Source organism: Camponotus vicinus, unplaced genomic scaffold (assembly GCF_025532165.1).
Source record: "Camponotus vicinus isolate PSW18456_S1 unplaced genomic scaffold, iyCamVici1.0 SCAF_6, whole genome shotgun sequence".
Lineage (NCBI taxonomy): Eukaryota > Metazoa > Arthropoda > Insecta > Hymenoptera > Formicidae > Camponotus > Camponotus vicinus.
Genome location: NW_028141978.1, coordinates 5,379,715 through 5,399,339, shown reverse-complemented (window position 1 = coordinate 5,399,339; position 19,625 = coordinate 5,379,715). Strand labels below are relative to the sequence as shown.

Genomic DNA, 19,625 nt, shown 5'->3' with positions numbered 1-19,625 from the left:
GCGTCAGATCGCGTCTACTTTTGAGAAATACCGGTGGCAGATTGCGTGAAGTTTATCCATTGCGGTGGAAGACAAATCGACGCAGGAGGAAAAGGACCCTCTTAGGTACATCGGTGGCTGACAAACTGACCAAAGCCATCCTCCCGCGACCCTCTCGGCCGCCACATTATCGGAAGCCTGTGGACAGCGAGACCATTTATACTGTTAAAAGTCCGACGATAGAATGGGGGAAAGAGACCATGAGACAAAGAGAGGCTAAAACGAGATGAAATCGTTCTCCATTTGATAGCGATACGAGCGCAGTTTATTGCGCGTTTGCGCAATGGCTGGCTTCCAAATCGCCAATAGCAATATTATCTATCCACATGTATTAGCGGCAATCCGTTTTATTTTAATCCGTTGAAAACTTATAAGTAATTTAATCACGCGGGTTCGGTGTATATTCTAAAGCTGTTTCATAGTAATATCTTATAAATTCATAGTAATATCTTTTTTGTTATATTACTATCTGCGAAAAGAAATTATTCTCTATTCATTAATAACACATTTATTAATTTATTACATGCAAACCTAGAGACGTCACTTGTAATAATAATAGCAAAAAGTTGTTGTGCAAAAAAAGGCATTACAAATTAGAAAAATTTGATTCAAATATTTTAAATTATATTATCTATTTATCGTTTGAAACAAAGTATCATTAATATCAACGAATCTCACATTTCTGTTTTTCATCGCAATCTACGCGAATAATTCCATAGCTTCGGAATCAGATCTAGATAACTTTACAAAGGCGATTCGCTTGAGATAATCAGCGAACAGAATGTGTCCCAGGCAGTCCGCTTTAACCCGGCGGCAATATGGCTGAACGAAATGGAGTGGAATGCCTGCTTGGGTGCCGGATGGAGTGAGTACGGTCGGCGTAGTAGTTGGTGGGCTATAATAACGTATAAAGTAATTAAGGACATCGGGCGACAGCGGGCGAAGGTGGAGGAGGACGACACCAGAGAGGACGATGAGGATCCGGACCAGGGGGAGGGCAGGCAAGGCAGGCAGGCAGGCAGGAAAACGGACAGGTTAGGGAATGCGACATTTACATAGTAATTAAATCGCGGGAGCAAGTGGGGCCGTTGGGGGAGATACCAGTGCTCGAGCAATTACAGACGCATTAGATTGCGGTAAGCACTTGTTTATGGCCCTCCCTGCCCCTTTCCGCTCTCTTCGCTCTCCGCACTCGATTCTATTTCGGCCATTTCTATTGTCTAAAGCTTGCTCTCTTTTACTCCTCCTCCTCTTCTCTTGCTCTTTATTTTTCGAGCCACCCGCTACTGCGATGCACTAGTTTTGCACTTTATAGCGAAAGCACGTTTCGCTTCTTTTTCAAGTATTAAACGAACGCGAATTTTTAGAGAGTGAAAAGAACTTGGAGGAATGAGACGAAGATGTACATCAGGTTGTTATAAAATTACAAGAATTATCTTATCAATTTGTAAATAGAGAATATGTCAGAATATGAGGAATATAAAATTTCTTAAGTTTTACTTTATAGAACTATTCAGTTTATTAATTACGCGAACTATTTTTATTATTGACTTTATTGAAATTTATGATAATAATAGTTGATGATATCTACAATTTTAAATCATAATGAAATAATATAATTATTCTAAGATAAAATTAGATTTTACTTCAGCAATCGCTATCATTATTTTAGTTTACTCTGTATTCCTCTAATGTTTTATTAATAGTTGCGTATTTCGCTTGAGCGGTTTTATTTTCAAGAACCCCCGCGACTAGAATATATACTGATAGATACTGATATCTACTGATGTACGCACGTGTTAATTCACTGTCCCATGATGGCCGACACGGTCAATCGCTCCCCAACCTACCCTACTACTGGCTTACGCTCTCCTTAATCCTGTATTCTCGAATCAAATCATTTGATCCTGGTTCGACCACAAACCCCTTTTCGTGTCGTTTAAGATTCAGACTTTGCCGCGGATTTAAATTCGACTTCAGATCCTGGCTTCCTTTGAGTACGAATATCATTTGAATCTCTAAGTGCTATCGCCGAGAATCCGTTCTTGATATAATAAAAAAGGATTTCAAAAAAAAAAACAAGAATAATCTTCTATTGTAACAAAAGAGGTAATATCGAAATAAAGAAAATTGAGTAATGAAAAAGCTCAATGTTCTGTTTTGCGTGAAAAATTAGCACGACTTCTTAATCTATGTATCATTGGAAGACATTTCTAATTAGACCATTTAACACACCTATATTTTTTGGAATAAATATAAAAATCTAATAAAAATAAAGAAACTTAAAACTTTTTTTTATAAAATTAGATAATTTTTTAGAAATGTTATTCTTCTCTTATTTATCTTTGCATCAAGTCTTTACGATTCACAAAATTGCTTCCCCTATCTCGTTTCAACGCTACCAAGTCCAACGGTGGCGCTTAATATAAAAGCGTGCCGGGCGAGAGATTCCTGAATTATTAATTATAATGAACAACAATCGAGTGACGCCAGGCCACGGGCGGCGGCGGCGGTGGCGGTCGCCGGGCTGCATTTATCTTAATGACATCACAGCGTGATGCACGAGCGGTTGAAATGTTAAGTAACGATATTAATAAATAGTAGAGTCAGTGCGTGCAACGCGCGGCACAAATGCGGATCGGGGAGGGGGCTGCAACCCCTCGCAGCCGCGAATCCGGGGCTGCGGAACCACGCACTCACTCACGCACGCGCGCGCGCGCACGCGTGTTTCATGTGTACGCGCGCACCCCGGGTGCGAGAGAGGGTGTCGTGAGTTATGAGCGCTCTGTGATATCGATGCATCAATTTGACTAAACGAAGGATTAATTTAATAACAAGTCAGCGGATGAGTCGTCGGATGATGTATAGAAGGAGGGATGAAAGAGACGTGTTTCGAGAGGGCGAGGGAAAGGGGGGGATATATGGACCTACGACGTGTTCTTTGTACCGCCCACTTATGGTGGGTGCTTGATACTATGTAAACACGCATTTCATCCGATGGAGAAGAGAGAGAAGAAGCGCTGCTCATATGGCGAGATTTCACGCCCTCCCCCTCTTCAACGAGATTTTTGACGTTATTCTATTCACGTTTTGTGATTTAGTATCATGATACAAAATATTGCGTTAGTCAAATATGTTATTTTGATATGAATAGGGAATTATGAAGATATAAGTTATTTAACAATAATAATGAGAGAAAAATTTTAATGCTCCTCTATTATAATGTTCCTTTAACTTGAGAATAAATAAATTAATATAATCTATGTCTGAAGTAAGGAAAAACCTTTAATTTATCGAAAAATATTTCACAATTTTTTGAAAGATTTATCCAAAAAAAATCTGAATCTATGCAAAACAGTTTTTATCTTATAGGAGCCTGTATAATCTTTATCTATATCTTTTTTCAAAACCTAACATAATAATTAATTAATTGTACACATCTTACATCAAGATACTTATATTATCTGCAATCTATGCTTATCAGGTTTCTTTTGAGAACTTTTGTCTCTTTATGAAGCTTGAATGACGAAAGCATTGTCTTATCGATGTGGACAGGGTATTCCGTGTATACAACGCAATAGTACATGGAATGAGAAGTCCCCCCTCTCTCCGAAACTATTCTCCTCTAATAATACAAGGAATCGAGCGCTTGTGCAATCCACTCTGAAACGTTTCGCCAATACGCGGAACAGCGGGTGGCGCAGAGAAGTAGCGACAGCGGCGGCACGAGAGGGAGGGTTGGAAATCACTTTCATCGCGACGTAATGTTACTAAGCGACAACTTCTCTCGCACCCTCTATCTGTCATGCCAATTAACCAGCCCTCCTCTCTAGCCGTCGTCTCTTACGGGCCTTTCTCTCTCTCTGTCTCTCTCTCTCTCTCTCTCTCTCTCTCTCTCTCTCTCTCTCTCTCTCTCTCTCTCTCTCTCTCTCTCTCTCTCTCTCTCTCTCTCTCTCTCTCTCTCTCTCTCTCTCTCTCTCTCTATCTCTCTCTCTCTGTCTCTCTCTCTGTCTCTCTCTCTCTCTCTCTCTCTCTCTCTCTGTCTCTCTCTCTCTCTGTCTCTCTCTCTCTGTCTCTCTCTCTCTCTTTCTCTCTTCGAGAAGAGGCCATGATTGGCCAGGATTTATGCGACCCTTCAGAGCGATATATTTTTCACGATTACGATACTTCTCGGGTCAATGGATTATATGATATTCCGAGTACGGGGTGCATCTCAAGGTGCAGCGAGAGAAACTTTTAATGAGGGGCATTAGTCGTGGAGATCCGTTCAAAATGGTGCAAAACTTGCGTGAGTGAGAAGAACGGATAAGAGGATAAGAGTGCCTTTTGCATTAAAATGGAAAAATGAGCCATACAGTTGGCTAAGTGTGTTAAATATATTGTTGTGAGAAAAATTTACCATATTTTATTTTTAAAAAGTTTGTTCTTCGGAAATATGTGTTTGCATTCTTTCATTTTATAAATTTTTTCAAATTTTAAAAAGTAGTCATAGATAAATATTATTTCAGAACATATCAATACATTATCGATTATTTAGCAGGAAAATTTGAAGCGACAGATGCCTCGTAAAAATAAAAATAAATTCTTGTAGAATGAAAGTTTCCTTCATCCATGATTACTTTTAAAGATATCATAATTATAAAAAATATCACACACTAAGAACGATCTTTAGTAGCAGGGAGAAAGGGAAGAGAGCCTAAAGTGTGACGGATTAATCGCCAAAGAATCTCTTCGTAGCCACCATAAGGCGCGGGATAAAACACACGCGCGCACTTTCGCATCCCGGCGATGACGCAGGGAAAAAAGATACAGGAAGCCATGATAGCAAAGATAAAGAAGCAAAGGGGAATAAGAGTGAGTGCCAAGAATGAGCGGAGAGAAAGAAAGCGAGTCGGTGGTCCGAGAAAGCAGGAGAGTGATATCGTAAAGTAAGTTCGTGACGTGGATGGCCACCTCGGGCTCTCCTAATGGACAATAACCGCGATATATCATCTCATCCCGCAGGATTCTCCTTCTCTTCTCCCCCTTCTCCCGGCGCAACTGAGTGGCTATTTCCGTTTCTGTATCGCGATTTTAAGCATAACTATAAATACGCTGTATATTGTACAGTTATGTGTCACGCACCATTTTGGCGTGATCGTTCGACGATGTCGAGCTTTATTTTGTAGAGAACCGACGAATTAAGGGAAATCCAGAGTTTGGAGTTTATTTTTCAAATTTTATAATTTATTATTAATTATATAATTTTTTTGATTTTTAGTCAAGAATTATTTTAAAAATTAAAAAAAAAATTCTATTTTATTTTATGTACGTATGTTCTTTTCTATATTATTTTTCACATTGTGTTCAAAATATAATAAAGCCACAATCGTTTGTTCAATTTTACCTAGATTTATTATGAAATATTCGTTTTTTCTTATTGTCATTAATCTTCATTAAATTTTTATCATTAATACATCTCCTTATTTATTAAGAGATAATATCAGAATTCATAATAGAACAGTTTCTATGGTTTTTACTTGGGAAGAGTGAAATTGCGTTGAATGGGATGCGTACAGCGGTTTCGTGAACGTTGGCGGAAGACGTCGCGACGCTCTTCGCGCAATCGCAAACGCAACGCTAACAATGCGATCGTTTGAAATTCAGTTAAAGGGCGTCCCTTCAATTACGGGGCGTCGGACGCCGGCGCCAGCGGCGGCCGCATCAATAAAAGATAGACACGGCATATACGAGACTGCATATCCCGCCGACGCTGCATTATCAGCGAACGTCAAATCGATTAGCGCGATTAATAACAGCAAGCTGCGGCGGTCTTGGGAATTCGCGCTCTCTGACGTTCTCTTTTATTATTAAATCCTCTCGTAATCGGACGAGATTTCTAAACCGTTTTGTCGGATTTCATATGTTCGTCTTTCTCGACGAAAAGATGGCGAGATAATTATGCAAATAAATTTAGTTGAAGTAGGATAAAAACACGAATCTTTCGGCTGTCCATGACGCGAGTTTCAAAAACCATCATATCGTACATATTAAAAGAAAACAGGAAACTTAATGTTTTTATATTTTTTTAAATATAAATATCTTAGAAATCTTATAAATAGATTGTTTGTCCATAAAATATAGCTTAATAGATATAAATTATCTTCGCGAAACAAGACGAGGAATATTCTTCTCTCGTGCGCAATGATTCGTACGAGACACCTCTTATTTTAAATGAAGCAATCCTCGTTTCATTGGCGTCACATTTACGGGCTAATGAGCAAATCGAAAAGGAAATTCCTCCCGCGATTCGCATGGAATCGCGCATTTAGCTTCGAGAAACGAGACAGAACGCGATATCGACAGAGAACGAAGGATCCATCCATCGCCTTCGGCACTGACGTACGACGAAAAAAGGCTCGTAAAAAAGGCGAATCAATCATAAAGTTAGCCTTTTATTCCGCAAGAGATCGAATAGAACGGCGCGCTCGCGCGCACAACGGGCGCAGGGGGAGAGGGCGGCGAGCAAGAGGGGGGAAGGGAAAGAGAAACGGAATATAAAGTTACGTCACACGTTTATTTCATTCCCGTTGATCCAATAAAAGTCCCAATAATAATTTCGGATGTTTTCCGATGCAACATGTTTGATTTAGTGTCGGACATTTTGTGATCGCATATCTGCCTCGTAAATCTCGTCGCGGTGGCGCCACTGCATAAAAATATCAAACGTCGATGTGTCCCGCGTTCAACCCCAATCCCGGGCGGTAAAATATTGCCCGCGATTCCGCGCGACGGAAATAGCCTTTCATGCCCCGCCGCCTGATAATTCCAGAATTTCGCAGATTTATATCCCGGAAAGGTTATAGAAGATACGCGCTCGCTCGCGCCCGATCGCGCCCGTTATTATTAATCGCCGCGCGTAACGATAAAGTGGGACGTTTAATTTTTAAAAATTGCCCTCCCCTAACGAATATCTCTGGCCGTGCCGGCCAGCATCCACCATGGCTCCACCGCTCGCGCTGTCCGGAAAAATATACGTCAAGATTATGCCGGCCGATTCGAGTACAATGTCGCGATCGAACGGTCGATCGGGCCGCGCGCGTGTCGTGATTGAAAATAAAAAGAGTAGGAAATAAAAAAAAAAGCTGCGAGAAAAATACAATCGCGCCACTTTGTGGCACGTGATTTTGATGGCGGGCGTATATCAGCGCTCCGATGGTTGCGATCGTAGTCCCGATGCCTATAATGGCAGCTGGTAGCTGTAGTGTATGTTGTAGAGTACGTTAAGCTCTGGGTGGGGTAATTGCAACATATCGTTTCTGGCATAATCTCTTACAAGTAATATAAAACCTAATTTATAACGTAAATTGTAACGAGTTGTGCGATTAGTATCAATCTAATATCTAATAATTGAAAATTTTTTTAAAATATATATATCTTTTTTTGTTTGTGGCAATGGCGCGTTCTCGATAGACTCTCAGTTTTGCCAAATGGATCGAAATAATCTAATGAGAGCAAGAATGAAAAGATAAGCTCCTTTCTTCTCGATTCGCGCAATGATACTCCGAAATGAAACGATAGCATGTACGATCTAATGCCAAGAAGAAAATTATTCCGATGTGCATCTGCGATTTTACTTATTCTGAAGAATTTTATTATTGGCTTTTGCTCAAACACTATATGACAAATTCTTTGTTATATTTTTGGCCATTGCCAAAAAATTAAATTTAAACTGTATTGATTAAAATCATACATTGGGAATAATCAGAGAATGAATTGTGTAATGAGGAAAGGGGAGGGAATGAGTACATTACTATCCTATCCCTCGATGATAAATATTTCAGGTATTCTTTTTTAATAATTCTACGATAAACGTTTGATTAATAGTCGTGATTTCTTAACGATTTCATGATGACTATTGATTTTATCATTAGACGATACTGCAACTCATTTATCTCGCTGTTAATTATCCCCATTTATCTTATGTTCTCTAACGTATCTTTTATTATCCAACCTTTATTATCCTATGATACTTATATGATATCTTATGATTTTATTTTTTCACATAACACAAAGGCAAAAGAAAATATAGGAGTTAATAACAAAATGTTAATAAGAAAAAGTAAAATCGCAATCGTATTAATCCAAATCGATTACTCAGATATTACTATTTTAGCAGTAACACTTATAGTTTTCATAAGCCAACAGCTGCGTTATATTCGTTGTATTCTCGACAAAAATTTAACTCGAGCTACTTCGAACTCAAATAAACGGAGCACAGGATTCTTTTTCGGGATTCCTGGCCAAACTCGTTGATACTACATATATTGGCTCACATCTACATCGCATACTTAACGCGGTGCTTGAGACATGAATACAGTTTCGTATAAAAAATGAGGGTCAAATTTCGCAATTCGCAAAATAGGAGATTCTATCATTTAAGCATCAATGTCATTTATCTTGGCAAGTCTATTTATCTTTTATTCACGTATTAGATATTAACAAGAAGAACAAAGTGACAGCGTCTAATTCTGAAATAATGACACCTCCAGGGTGCGAGAAGGGTTGCTTAGACGTGAAGATTATTGAATTGCACAAGACAATGCGAATAGAGCGCACTCCCATTGGAATATTAAAATAATCTGCCATTACTTTAATAAATCTGTCCCCCCGCGTTTTCCAGCGCTCCGTTCTCGAGTACCTCTCCTTCTGCCTCATCTTCTCACCCTATCCGTTCTCCTCGACCCGCCTTCTCGAGCTCCTTCGCGCGAGTCAGGCAGTCGCAGATGTCACTGTACCCCTAATGAGCGCGCTATTTTTCACGAGTATTTTTATCCCGTTTATTGGCTGCCCGCTTCACAAACTGTCGGCTGGATATTAATCATCCGGCTCTTACAACTCTGGTTTTATTTCTTCTAAGGATAAAGAATGGTAGAGGAGCAGCGAGGAAAATCGAGGGGACGAGAGCGCTCTCTCCTGCCTCCCTCCGTCCCCTTTCTGTCTTGCTCTTTTTCGCGAGCTGTTCCTTCATTAATGTTATTAAACCGGCCTCCACAGACGCCGCCTCGCTTGCTGTGACTCCACCTCGCGACTTACAACCGACCTTTCGCCGATTTTGGTGAATCGAAACGATCAGAGCTTCACGTGAATTGTGAAGGTTGCAGTATACTTTGCTACTATTTCGTTCGAAGGCATCTATACGTTTGAGATGAGCGAGTCTTTCACTTTCAGCAACGCAGTCAAAATACCGCTTACCTCTTACGATGTCGCTTAAATATATTCAAATGTAGCTATCGAGAATTATTTTGGTAATTTATGTGTATAATGCTATACACACATTATTTTTTTATTATTATTAAAATGACATAAGCATAACTAGCATCAATACTTCTGCAGTTAACATTTCTGTGATTTTTAATTTATATTTCGCTAAAAAATGCTATCTTAAATACTTCAATGATTTATTACTCTAAAAACACGGTTACAAAATTATATATTTTTTTACTCTGTCAATTTTGTTACGAATTTATATTTTTCGTTTATCATATATACTTACCCATATCTCGCAACTATTAAATTCTTTTTTCCTATACAAAGAAAAATTTTCAATATAGCATTGAAAATAGGATCACTACATCTTCATAGACTAACGTAGGCTATAGGCTAAAAGGCTACATCTTCTACATTTTTATGTCTGTCGTTGATAAAAATGTCCTCAGATTTGTCTGATGAACATACAATACGAGAACACCGTTTGAAGTATCTTAAGAAAATAAGCATTCTTTACTCTTGATCGTCACAATTCATGCATATTAATTATATTTTTTCTTACCAATCCGAAATTCGATAGGGAGAAGACGTAAAACCATGCAGACAAGACAAGCGGATTGGAACGTCGTCTAATTATTAACAGCAATAATTTTTGCTCCGAAATAACTGTATCATACCACGTCGAATTGTACCTATATACAATCAAGTTTTTTTTTCTTTTGATTAGAAAACATTTTGATTAAACAAATATATAGCAATAAAATAAGAAAAATTTGCTTTTTTATTATAATTTTATTAATGTCAAAATATAATTTTATTAAGTGATGCCATTAGAGAAAGTTATTGTATACGATATTCTATTAAAAAATTATAAAATTATTCATAATATATTCGTAAATTTTGCAAATGTATTTGACAATATGTTTATAATTATATTTTTACAAGTTTACGAATAAATGATTGTTGAAATAAGTTCATAACAAGTTGATTTTTTACATAATAATAGATTCTTTTTATTCGTCTCAATTTTTTCTTTAAATTTATATTTTTCTCTCAGAACTAAAAAATTGGCATCAAAAATATACTTATCAAAAATATACTACTCACACTTTTTCACATACGTTCGAGCTCTTATCTGTGACTTTTTCTCCCATATAATTATGCATAAACATATGACACAACAACATGGAAGTTAAAATGATAGATCTTATAGCTTGCTCAATTTTAACAGTAGATAGTATCTGAAAGACTTGTTTCAACATTTTCATTACATTTCGATTGTATTCATCTCATGCTTCCATTATCAATATATCTATATTAACGCACCTGTAATGCTTGTCAGTAATATAAACCCTATGAGATCCATTAGACATGGTACTGTATAATAACTATTGATTGTACCAATGAATCTTGTAATATAAAAAGGTTATAAATGTTAATTGAAATTATAACGCGAGGAAAGAAATGTTTTTGATACATAAAAATAAATATATAAATAAAATAAATAAATACATTAATATACGATTTATGATTAGATAATTCACCAATGCTTATTTTTTTTGTTAAGAAATAGTTTTAGGCGATAGGTGAATAATAAAATAAGAGAAATGCAACAATATTAATTAATGTATGATTAGCATTATTTAAATTAATAGCTTCTTTGTTGGCTGAAATTAATAAAAACAGAGAATGAAATATAAAAACAAATTAGAGTAGCATTATTCAATTATCACTTATTATTTTTAGACTTTGCTTTCTTGAAAGCTTTTGCATTTTTAAATATATATTATAGTCTGCCTTTGTGCAGTCATTGTAAAATGTAGATTGCTCATAAAAAGGGCACATTAATTTATTAGATAATATGTATGTCGAATGAAAATACAAACTGTATAATGTTGTTATGTAGCCGTACAAAAACAGTTATCTTTTCACCATTTATTTTTGTTTCACAAAATAAATTGCATTTCTTCCTATTTCCTCTATTTCCGACAGTACAGAATAAGCGTTCCGCGCGATACCTGTCAAATTTAACCAGTTATTTTTCTCATATAACTAACTTTTTTCGATTATTATCCTTTTTCTAATATATTTATCTTTTAAGAAAATTAAATGATTGATTATCGCAAGAGAAACAGATAAATTAATAAAATAATAAAAATTAATATAATACAGGAAGAAAAATGTATTTTTATGATAATTATTTTCATAAGTGATATTTCTATTACTATTCGATTATATATATATATATATATATATATATATATATATATATATATATATATATATAGTAATTTACACAGAGAGATGAGCCGTATATTCTACTTTTTAATTTATATTATATTATATTAGTAATTTATAAATTATTCTTGCACACAAATAGTAATAAAATTTGAAGAGTTATTTCTTACCCCAGCAATTCGCACATCGCACAAACATGTTGCGTAAAAACCACGAACAGAGTGGAACAGGCCATAGACATTAATGGTGTGACAAAGCCCATGATGCATATATAAAACCGAATAAAGTAAAAGTATCGGTCCTCATCGATAAAATATTCAAGACGAATATATGATAGTTGTATTCGCGGGCGGGATTCATTTATAGGCGATATGATGTCCAAAATTTGTGGCGTAAACAGCCATACACTGTATATTGTTATGCCTAGATAGTAGAAACCTATAAAATTTCATGATTAATATAAATACGATAAAATATAAGTTTTTTAGTAAAATATAAAATTTCTCTAATATCACATTTTTATCATATACACGACAAAAATAAATTTCGAAAGGTAATGATAATAAGGCTACGTTAATATTTCATTTTTCTAACATTTCATATTATTCTATTTTTTTCATAATCATTTTTCTTAGTCAGAAATTGTAATATGTATATGGAAAAATTATGTAAATTTTAATTGAACTAGCACATTGAACATAAACTGTTAATAAAAGTTGTTAAAAAAAGTTAGATTCTATTTTCAATTATTTTCATTATAAGTTTTTTATGGCTATGTATTCATTGCCGATAATGAAGAGAGCACAATAGTCTCGCAATATCATGTATGGAAATATATCTGCAATTTTATAGGCAGAAACATCCGCATTTCCTGCGGATAAAACAAAATTTAACATTTTTCTTACTGAAATAACCAAGCGTCCATAATTTCGTGGTTTCAGCATGTTCATACATGATTTTGATTTCATCGTACGTCTTTTGCAACGCCAAGTCGTCCCACATATATTCGAATAGTTTTTTAAGCTGGAAAATAAAATCATTAACAATAAATGATTACATGTTACTTAAAAAATATAAAAGAAAATAAATCCAGATAAATCTGTGTTTCGTTTGTTTGGCTACCGATCAATATATTAGCATCTTAACAATCGGATTTGTATTCTAAAGAAATTTATTTTTTATTATGACATATTAGTGTTATTTTTATTCCATTACAAATATTTTACTCCGCATAATTATTTCTACATGTGATAGAAAAGCAACAATAAATAAATGACTTAATTACAGATTTGATAAACGCGCATTTATCTATGTACAATTTATATTTCATAAAAATTGTTTATATTTATTTAAAAGTTAAAATAAAAATTCTGTCAAATATTAAGTATATATTAAGAAATATAAGTAATGATCGACTGAGCTTACTTTGTCTATAAATCTGATACGTAAATACATTTGCATCATGAAACCTAATGTAGGTAAAATCATTGGTAATACACTGGTTATGAATTCCAGAGTAAATTCAGATGTAAAAATAGTCATCATCTAAAAACATGTTATTAATTATTGATAAAAACAAGAAAGAGTAGACAAAATTTGCCCGAAGATAATTATCGAGAGAGGTAGTTTGACTAAATTCCAAATATAATCAAATTCTCAAATATAAATTCCAAATATAAACAAATTCGACGAGATATAGTATTATAATATTTAATTACTAAGTTTTAATTCTATTAAAATATATAAATTTTTGTTAAATCTTTTTAATCAATATTTAGAAACAAATTATATAAATATTATATTATATAATTATACACATACACACATATGTGTGTATAATACGGTAAATAAAATATACAATTACCTGAATAAATGCAGATATTAGCAAGACAGCAAAGTTAATAATTCTCATCAAATAAGCACTCCATTCGCTTTGATAAGGCCACAATCCAGTAACAAATAGAAGAAATCGATTCAATTTAAAGTAACGTTCTACGAGATGTTCCATTTATTTCGAAGGATGTAAACAGACTGAATATCAAATTGAGAATTCATCATTGATCGTCTTTGCTATAGTCGTATTCCCCCTTTTTTAAGGCTTTTATCCAATTATTCTTATTATTCATTTCTTTCGTTCACTTTCGCCACATTATCAAGTGAATTATTTATAAGGAAAGTGCACGCGCATTTGTTACAAAGCAAGAATTTTTCAGAGGCGTTCGGGGAATTGTTTGACAGCGCGCGTACGGTATTCAAATAATATTATGGGAAAGGAAACACCGGTGGTTCGAGGGTGAAAATTATCTTTATTTAGTTTCTTCTGCGTTAGTTTTCCACGTAATTATTTTTCACTACGGTAATTTTGCGATTATCTTTCAACTATTATGGAGTATAAAGAGTAAAATAGCGAAAAAGAAGGTAAATATATTCGAAATAAAATAATATATCCCAGCAGTATATTTCGCACATAAGTATAAATAACGATAAAATAGTCAATTATTTTGGCTTTTCTATGATCAGTTTTTGAATATCTAGACACAGAGCAATCCCGGGCGTGATAGTTTCGTAGACTTTATGTCATAGATACATTATTAGGGTTTATATGTAGGTATCTCCTATAGACACACATAGATTTTCTCCAGAAATAAAAAATAGTGTAGAAAGTATGAGAAAAGTACTGAGAAAAAAGTGAGAAAAACAAGAACATTCTCTCTTTCTCTTAAATTTTTAAAAATATTGTTTAATTTTAAATAATAAACCATTTTTATTATTATAATATTAAAAGAATAATTTAATTAACTCTTATGTCTGCATTATTTACAGATTATGTTTCGTTTTAATGTTACTTTATATATTCTAATGTGTTCTATTTATCTATAAAAAATTATAATGCTTGGTTAATGTCATTACAAATTTGTTTCAATTATTATACATATTACATTCAAATTGACACGTGTACACATTTTTTTACCTGCAAATCACTCCAATATCTTTTTTATCTGAAGAAATATTTTTGATATTGTATTAATCAGTGCACATAAGATTAGTGCGTATTGAATACAATATTCTACACAATATTTCAGCATCTATAGTTCGTTTTCTCTACATTATTTCAGCATCTACAGTTAGCGAATATCCTCATACTTTTCTCATAAACATGCAATAGGAGACCCCCATTTGAAGTATCTTTGGAAGACATATATTTTTTATTTTTTATTGTTGCTTCGCACGTGTCAAATAGGACATATTATTTTCTTACCATTTCGAAACTTGGCAAAGACATCGCATAAAATTTGCAGGCAGTCAAGACGACCGGATGAAATCGTCGACCCATTATTAGCAATAATGATTTTTGCTCCGAAACACTTGCATAGTACCAAGCAGAATTGTATCTACAAGAGACCATAATTCTTGTATTGTGAAAACAGTTAAATTTAAAAATTCTTGATTAACAAACTAAAAAAAAATTAATTTAATTAAATAAAAATTTTAATTAAATTAAATTAATATTGTTAATACAAATTTTACATGGAATATATCGTTGTTTTTTTGCCAAAATCATAATTTTAAACATACTCTCTAAAAGTGAATCAGTGTATTATCACTGAAAAACAGTAAATAGTCACTTATTACAGCAGTTATAAGTACAGCACTGTAAATCAGTGATATTTTATTGAAAGAATCAGTTAATAATTTTGACTGTTTCAATCAGTAATATTTCTCAATATTAGTAATATTTCTTTCGTTATTGCCAGTAATATTAAACTACAATTCATCTCTCTATCTGTTTCATAGAAACTTAAAAATTTTATTTATATTTACTAAATATTTATTATATTAAAAATTTTATTTTATTTATATATATTACATGCATATTGAACTTGTTATTTTAAATAGATAATGAACGAATAATTTTCATTAAGTTGCCAGACATTTATTTGTCCGACTTATAAAGATCGATTTAATACCTGAAGCCTCTCTATTGAGATTGTATCAGAAATTAAATCGAAGTAATACTTCTAATTTTAAATGTCGCTCTTTGCAAACTTTATATAATTCTTATGACTAAAATTAAATACGAGAGAGATAGCGATCGTAGCGGTAAACGAACGAATTAGCGATTATTGGTTTTACAGTAAAATTTACTGGTTTTACAGTGAATTTTATTTTAACTGACCATAATCAGTGAGATATAAGATAAAATAACAAAAAAGTAAGCGTTTCCACTGAAGATCAGTAAAATACTCATTGATTTTCAGTGAAATCTTATTTCACTGTTTAAATTAGTGATATTTTCACTGATTCACTTTTAGAGAGTAGATACTTAGAATTACTTATATATTTTTAATATTATTATTTTAAATATTTCCAGATAAATTTTAAAAAGTTACATAAAAAATTCCTATTTAATTAATATCTTTTTATATTTATTAATAGTTTAGTAATTTCAATTTTTCTTTTTTTATATATATTTACTATTGTGTGTGTGTGTGTGTGTGTGTGTGTTTGTGTGTGTGTGTACATACACATACTTTAAGTATATTTTTCAACATGTCATCGTGAAGTATATTGCTTACACTTTTTCACATATGCTAGAAGTCATATCCGTGACTTTCTGTCCCATATAATTAGGTATGGCTAGATAACATAGTGTTGCAATTATGAGACCAATTGATGCACAAGCTCGCTTTACATTCTCGAAAATAGTTAATATCTGAAAAAGTACATTCCAGCATTTTGATAACATATAAAACTCGACACATTTCCATTCTTTTTTTCTATCAACATACCTGTATTAACCAAAAACTTATTGTAATCACTATTCCTACGAGGTCCATTAGAAATGGTATTGTATGACAAGTTTCGATCGCATTAACGAATCTTGTAATATGAAAGTCATGTATATGTTAAAACGGCGCATAGAGTATTTTTTGTATATCGAAATAAATAAATAAATAAATATGAACATTTGTATGATTAAAAATTTGCAGATGCTTAATTTAAAATTATCTTAATTATAAAATTGTTTTAATCGACAAAGAGAATATTATTTCTTTATATATCTTTATTATCATGTACAAAACTTATTAATATAATTTTTACATATAAAGCGATTAAAAAAAATCAATATTAAAACGCGATCTTCATATTATTTAAATTGATATTAATAATCGTTCCATTATAAATTAAAATTATATAAAAACAAATATAAGTTATAAATTAAAATTATATAGAAACAAGAGCAAGTGAAAGTTACATTGTTCAGTTATCACAATAATTATTTTTTAACTTTTTTTATTTTTAATAATTCTGCCTCTTTACGCAGATTATTTATAAAAAGTTGGATCGTGCTAATGTATTAGATAATATGTATAAAACATATTAAATCAAATGAAAGTACAAACTCTATAACGTTGTAATGCAGTCGTACAAGAACGACTATATTTTTGCAATTTATTTTCGTCTTGCGAATTAAATCGCCCTCCACTTTATCCTCGATAACGTAAAATAAGCGTTCTGCGCGATACCTGTTAAAATTATCAGCAACTTTACTTTTTTTGTATATACAACCGAATTTGGTAAAATAATATCTTTCTTATAATAAGTGAAAGAAATGAAAAAATAAACTATTACTTACAAAAAGAATAGAAAATAAAAAAGTAATAAACAATTAGGAAAATGTAAAAAGGAATGTATTTTTGACATTTATTTTGCAGATAAAATAAATACTGTCTCATATATCATATATTAAGTTATTCATACACTTAAAAATTAATAAAGCAGCTATCACTCTATTTTCTAATAATCTTTTAAAGAAAAAATTAATTGCGAGGAGCAATTTCTTACCCTAGTACTTCGCACATGCTACAAACATGTTGCGTGAGAACTAGATATAAAGAGGAACTGGCAAGAAAAACTAATGGTGCAAGGAAAAGCACGATACACACGCAGGACAGTATAAGGTAAATATATCGCTCTTTATCGAGATAAAATTCCATATGAATGGTTTCTAGTCGTTGGCTAGACTCGTTCACAGACAATGTAACGCCGAAAATCTCCGGCAAAAACAGGCATATAACGAGTGCCGTTACAATGATGTATAATAAAACTGAAAATTATCGTAGATATAAATTTTTTAGTGTAATCTTTATGTCAATAGCCATCTTGAAAAAAATATAAATTTTAAAAATAGCATGCGATATAGGAATATGCAATCATACTGTTTCTCCATAAGACGATTTCCGTCCAGAGATTGTATTATATAAAATGGGAGGGTTAAATTACGTATAAATGACATATTAAGCATAAATAACATTCAAAATGTAATTTAATTTTGAATATATACACAAACATTATTTCTATAATATTCAAAATTTAAAGGATCTGAAAAATTTAGTTTAATAAAATTATAAAAAATATTTAAATATGTGAAATGTGAATATATATAAAATGTCTTAAATGTAAAAAGATCAGTATATATCATTGAATAAAATAAATATCAAAATGAAGACCGGACAAAATGAGGAGCAAAGTGATATTGTGCCAAATAAATAATCATATTTACATAGAGAATTTCATATTCATTTAATTTAATGATGATAATTATAAAGAATATTTTATATATAAACTCATGATTGTGAATTACTAGAAGAAATTATTATTTGTTGTGAAAATGATGTATGTGATGAATAATATAATATCCGATGCTGATAATGAAGATTGTTCGATTATCTCATACATAAAAATACAATTTGAATCTCACAGTCAGAAACGCATGCATTTTTCTTTTATAGCTAAAACGTCTCGTGTATTTCTTACGCGAATGATAAATCATTACTAATCTCGTAGTTTTAGCATACTGATGCATGATTTTCCTCTCAATATCTGTTTTTTCCAGAGCCCAATCGTTCCACATATGCTCAAGTAATTCTTTAAACTAAAGAGACATAAAACGATATAAGTGAATAGTCATATATTATATAATAGTAATAAGAAACAAAATATAGATATATTAGTATAGCCATCAATCGATAGTATAACTGTAAAGTAATCAGATTAAATTTTAATAGATATACAAATTTGTTTATTACTACGTATTATTTTATTTTATTTTAATATATTTACTTTGTTTTGCTTTTATTTTATAGCTTATGAAACTTGGAAACATGTATAATGATGAACGGAACTTACTTTGTCTACGTAAATAATACGTGAATACAACTGGCATAGATTACCTACTGTAGGCACGAGCATTGGTAATGATTCGATCACAAAATCCATATTGAGTTCGGATGTAAATAAATTCGATATCTTAAAAAAAGTTACTAATAAGTTCTTAATAATTATCGACAGCTATTTATCGAAATGTATTTGACAAAATTTTTTTATATGTATGAGAAATTCCTTATCAAATTCTTTATCACAATTATTTTTTCACATAAAATAGTAAAATACTTATTTATTAAGTTTTAAAATTAAAATTATTAATTCTATGTATATATCTCTGTTAATTGTATAAAAATATATATAATATGTATATTTATATATGTTTCAAAATCACAACTACCTGAGTAAATATAGCTGATAGCATGATAACAGTAATAACAGTCCTTGCGAAACAAGCGCTCCACTTGCTTTGATAAGGCCATAATCCGGTAACCGATAGAAGAAATCGGTTAAACTTATAGTAATACTCTTCGGGATATTCCATTTACTTTGAAGGACATAAAAGAACTGACCATTGAAGCGGGAGCACGGTTTCAATCGTTGATTATTTGCCTATAGTTGTCTCGCCTCTTTTTTAGAGTCTCGATTATTTCCATTATGTATATTTTTCTATTATTTTTGCAACGTTATCGATACGAATTATGTTTAAGAAAAATACATGTTTAACGCGGAAGTGAGAACTTTCAGAGGCATCGAGAAAATCGATCGGTAGCGCGCGTGTATTATTCGGATAATAACATGGGAATGGAAACATCCGATGGTCTGCGACCGAAAATTATCTTCATTTAGTTTTTTCCGCACCGTTACTTTTTCACGCACGCATGATTATTTCACTACGGTAATGGTATCGCAGTTATATTTCGATTGTTATA

At 32.5% G+C, this 19,625-nt stretch overlaps 2 protein-coding genes and 1 long non-coding RNA gene across 5 annotated transcripts in view; 1 reads left to right on the top strand and 2 right to left on the bottom strand.

The window, feature by feature from the left end:
- The window catches only part of LOC145973522 (uncharacterized), a 93,789-nt gene that overhangs the window by 58,388 nt on the left and 15,776 nt on the right, over positions 1–19,625 (top strand). The window lies entirely within an intron of this gene.
- On the bottom strand, positions 9,683–13,438 carry LOC145973521 (odorant receptor 4-like). Its single transcript, XM_083102988.1, has 9 exons — positions 13,391–13,438; positions 12,952–13,071; positions 12,432–12,549; positions 11,697–11,964; positions 11,175–11,306; positions 10,615–10,697; positions 10,396–10,537; positions 9,851–9,980; positions 9,683–9,781 (listed from the first exon to the last, which is right to left on the bottom strand). Exons 1-9 carry the CDS (start codon positions 13,436–13,438, stop codon positions 9,734–9,736), a joined length of 1,089 nt encoding a protein of 362 aa, XP_082959114.1. The 3' UTR covers positions 9,683–9,733.
- LOC145973580 (uncharacterized) lies at positions 14,599–19,237 on the bottom strand. The gene is made up of 9 exons (XM_083103087.1): positions 19,094–19,237; positions 18,718–18,837; positions 18,346–18,463; positions 17,374–17,635; positions 16,932–17,054; positions 16,317–16,407; positions 16,104–16,240; positions 14,786–14,918; positions 14,599–14,712 (listed from the first exon to the last, which is right to left on the bottom strand). The coding sequence occupies exons 1-9, from the start codon at positions 19,235–19,237 to the stop codon at positions 14,665–14,667; spliced, it is 1,176 nt and encodes a 391-aa protein (XP_082959213.1). The 3' UTR covers positions 14,599–14,664.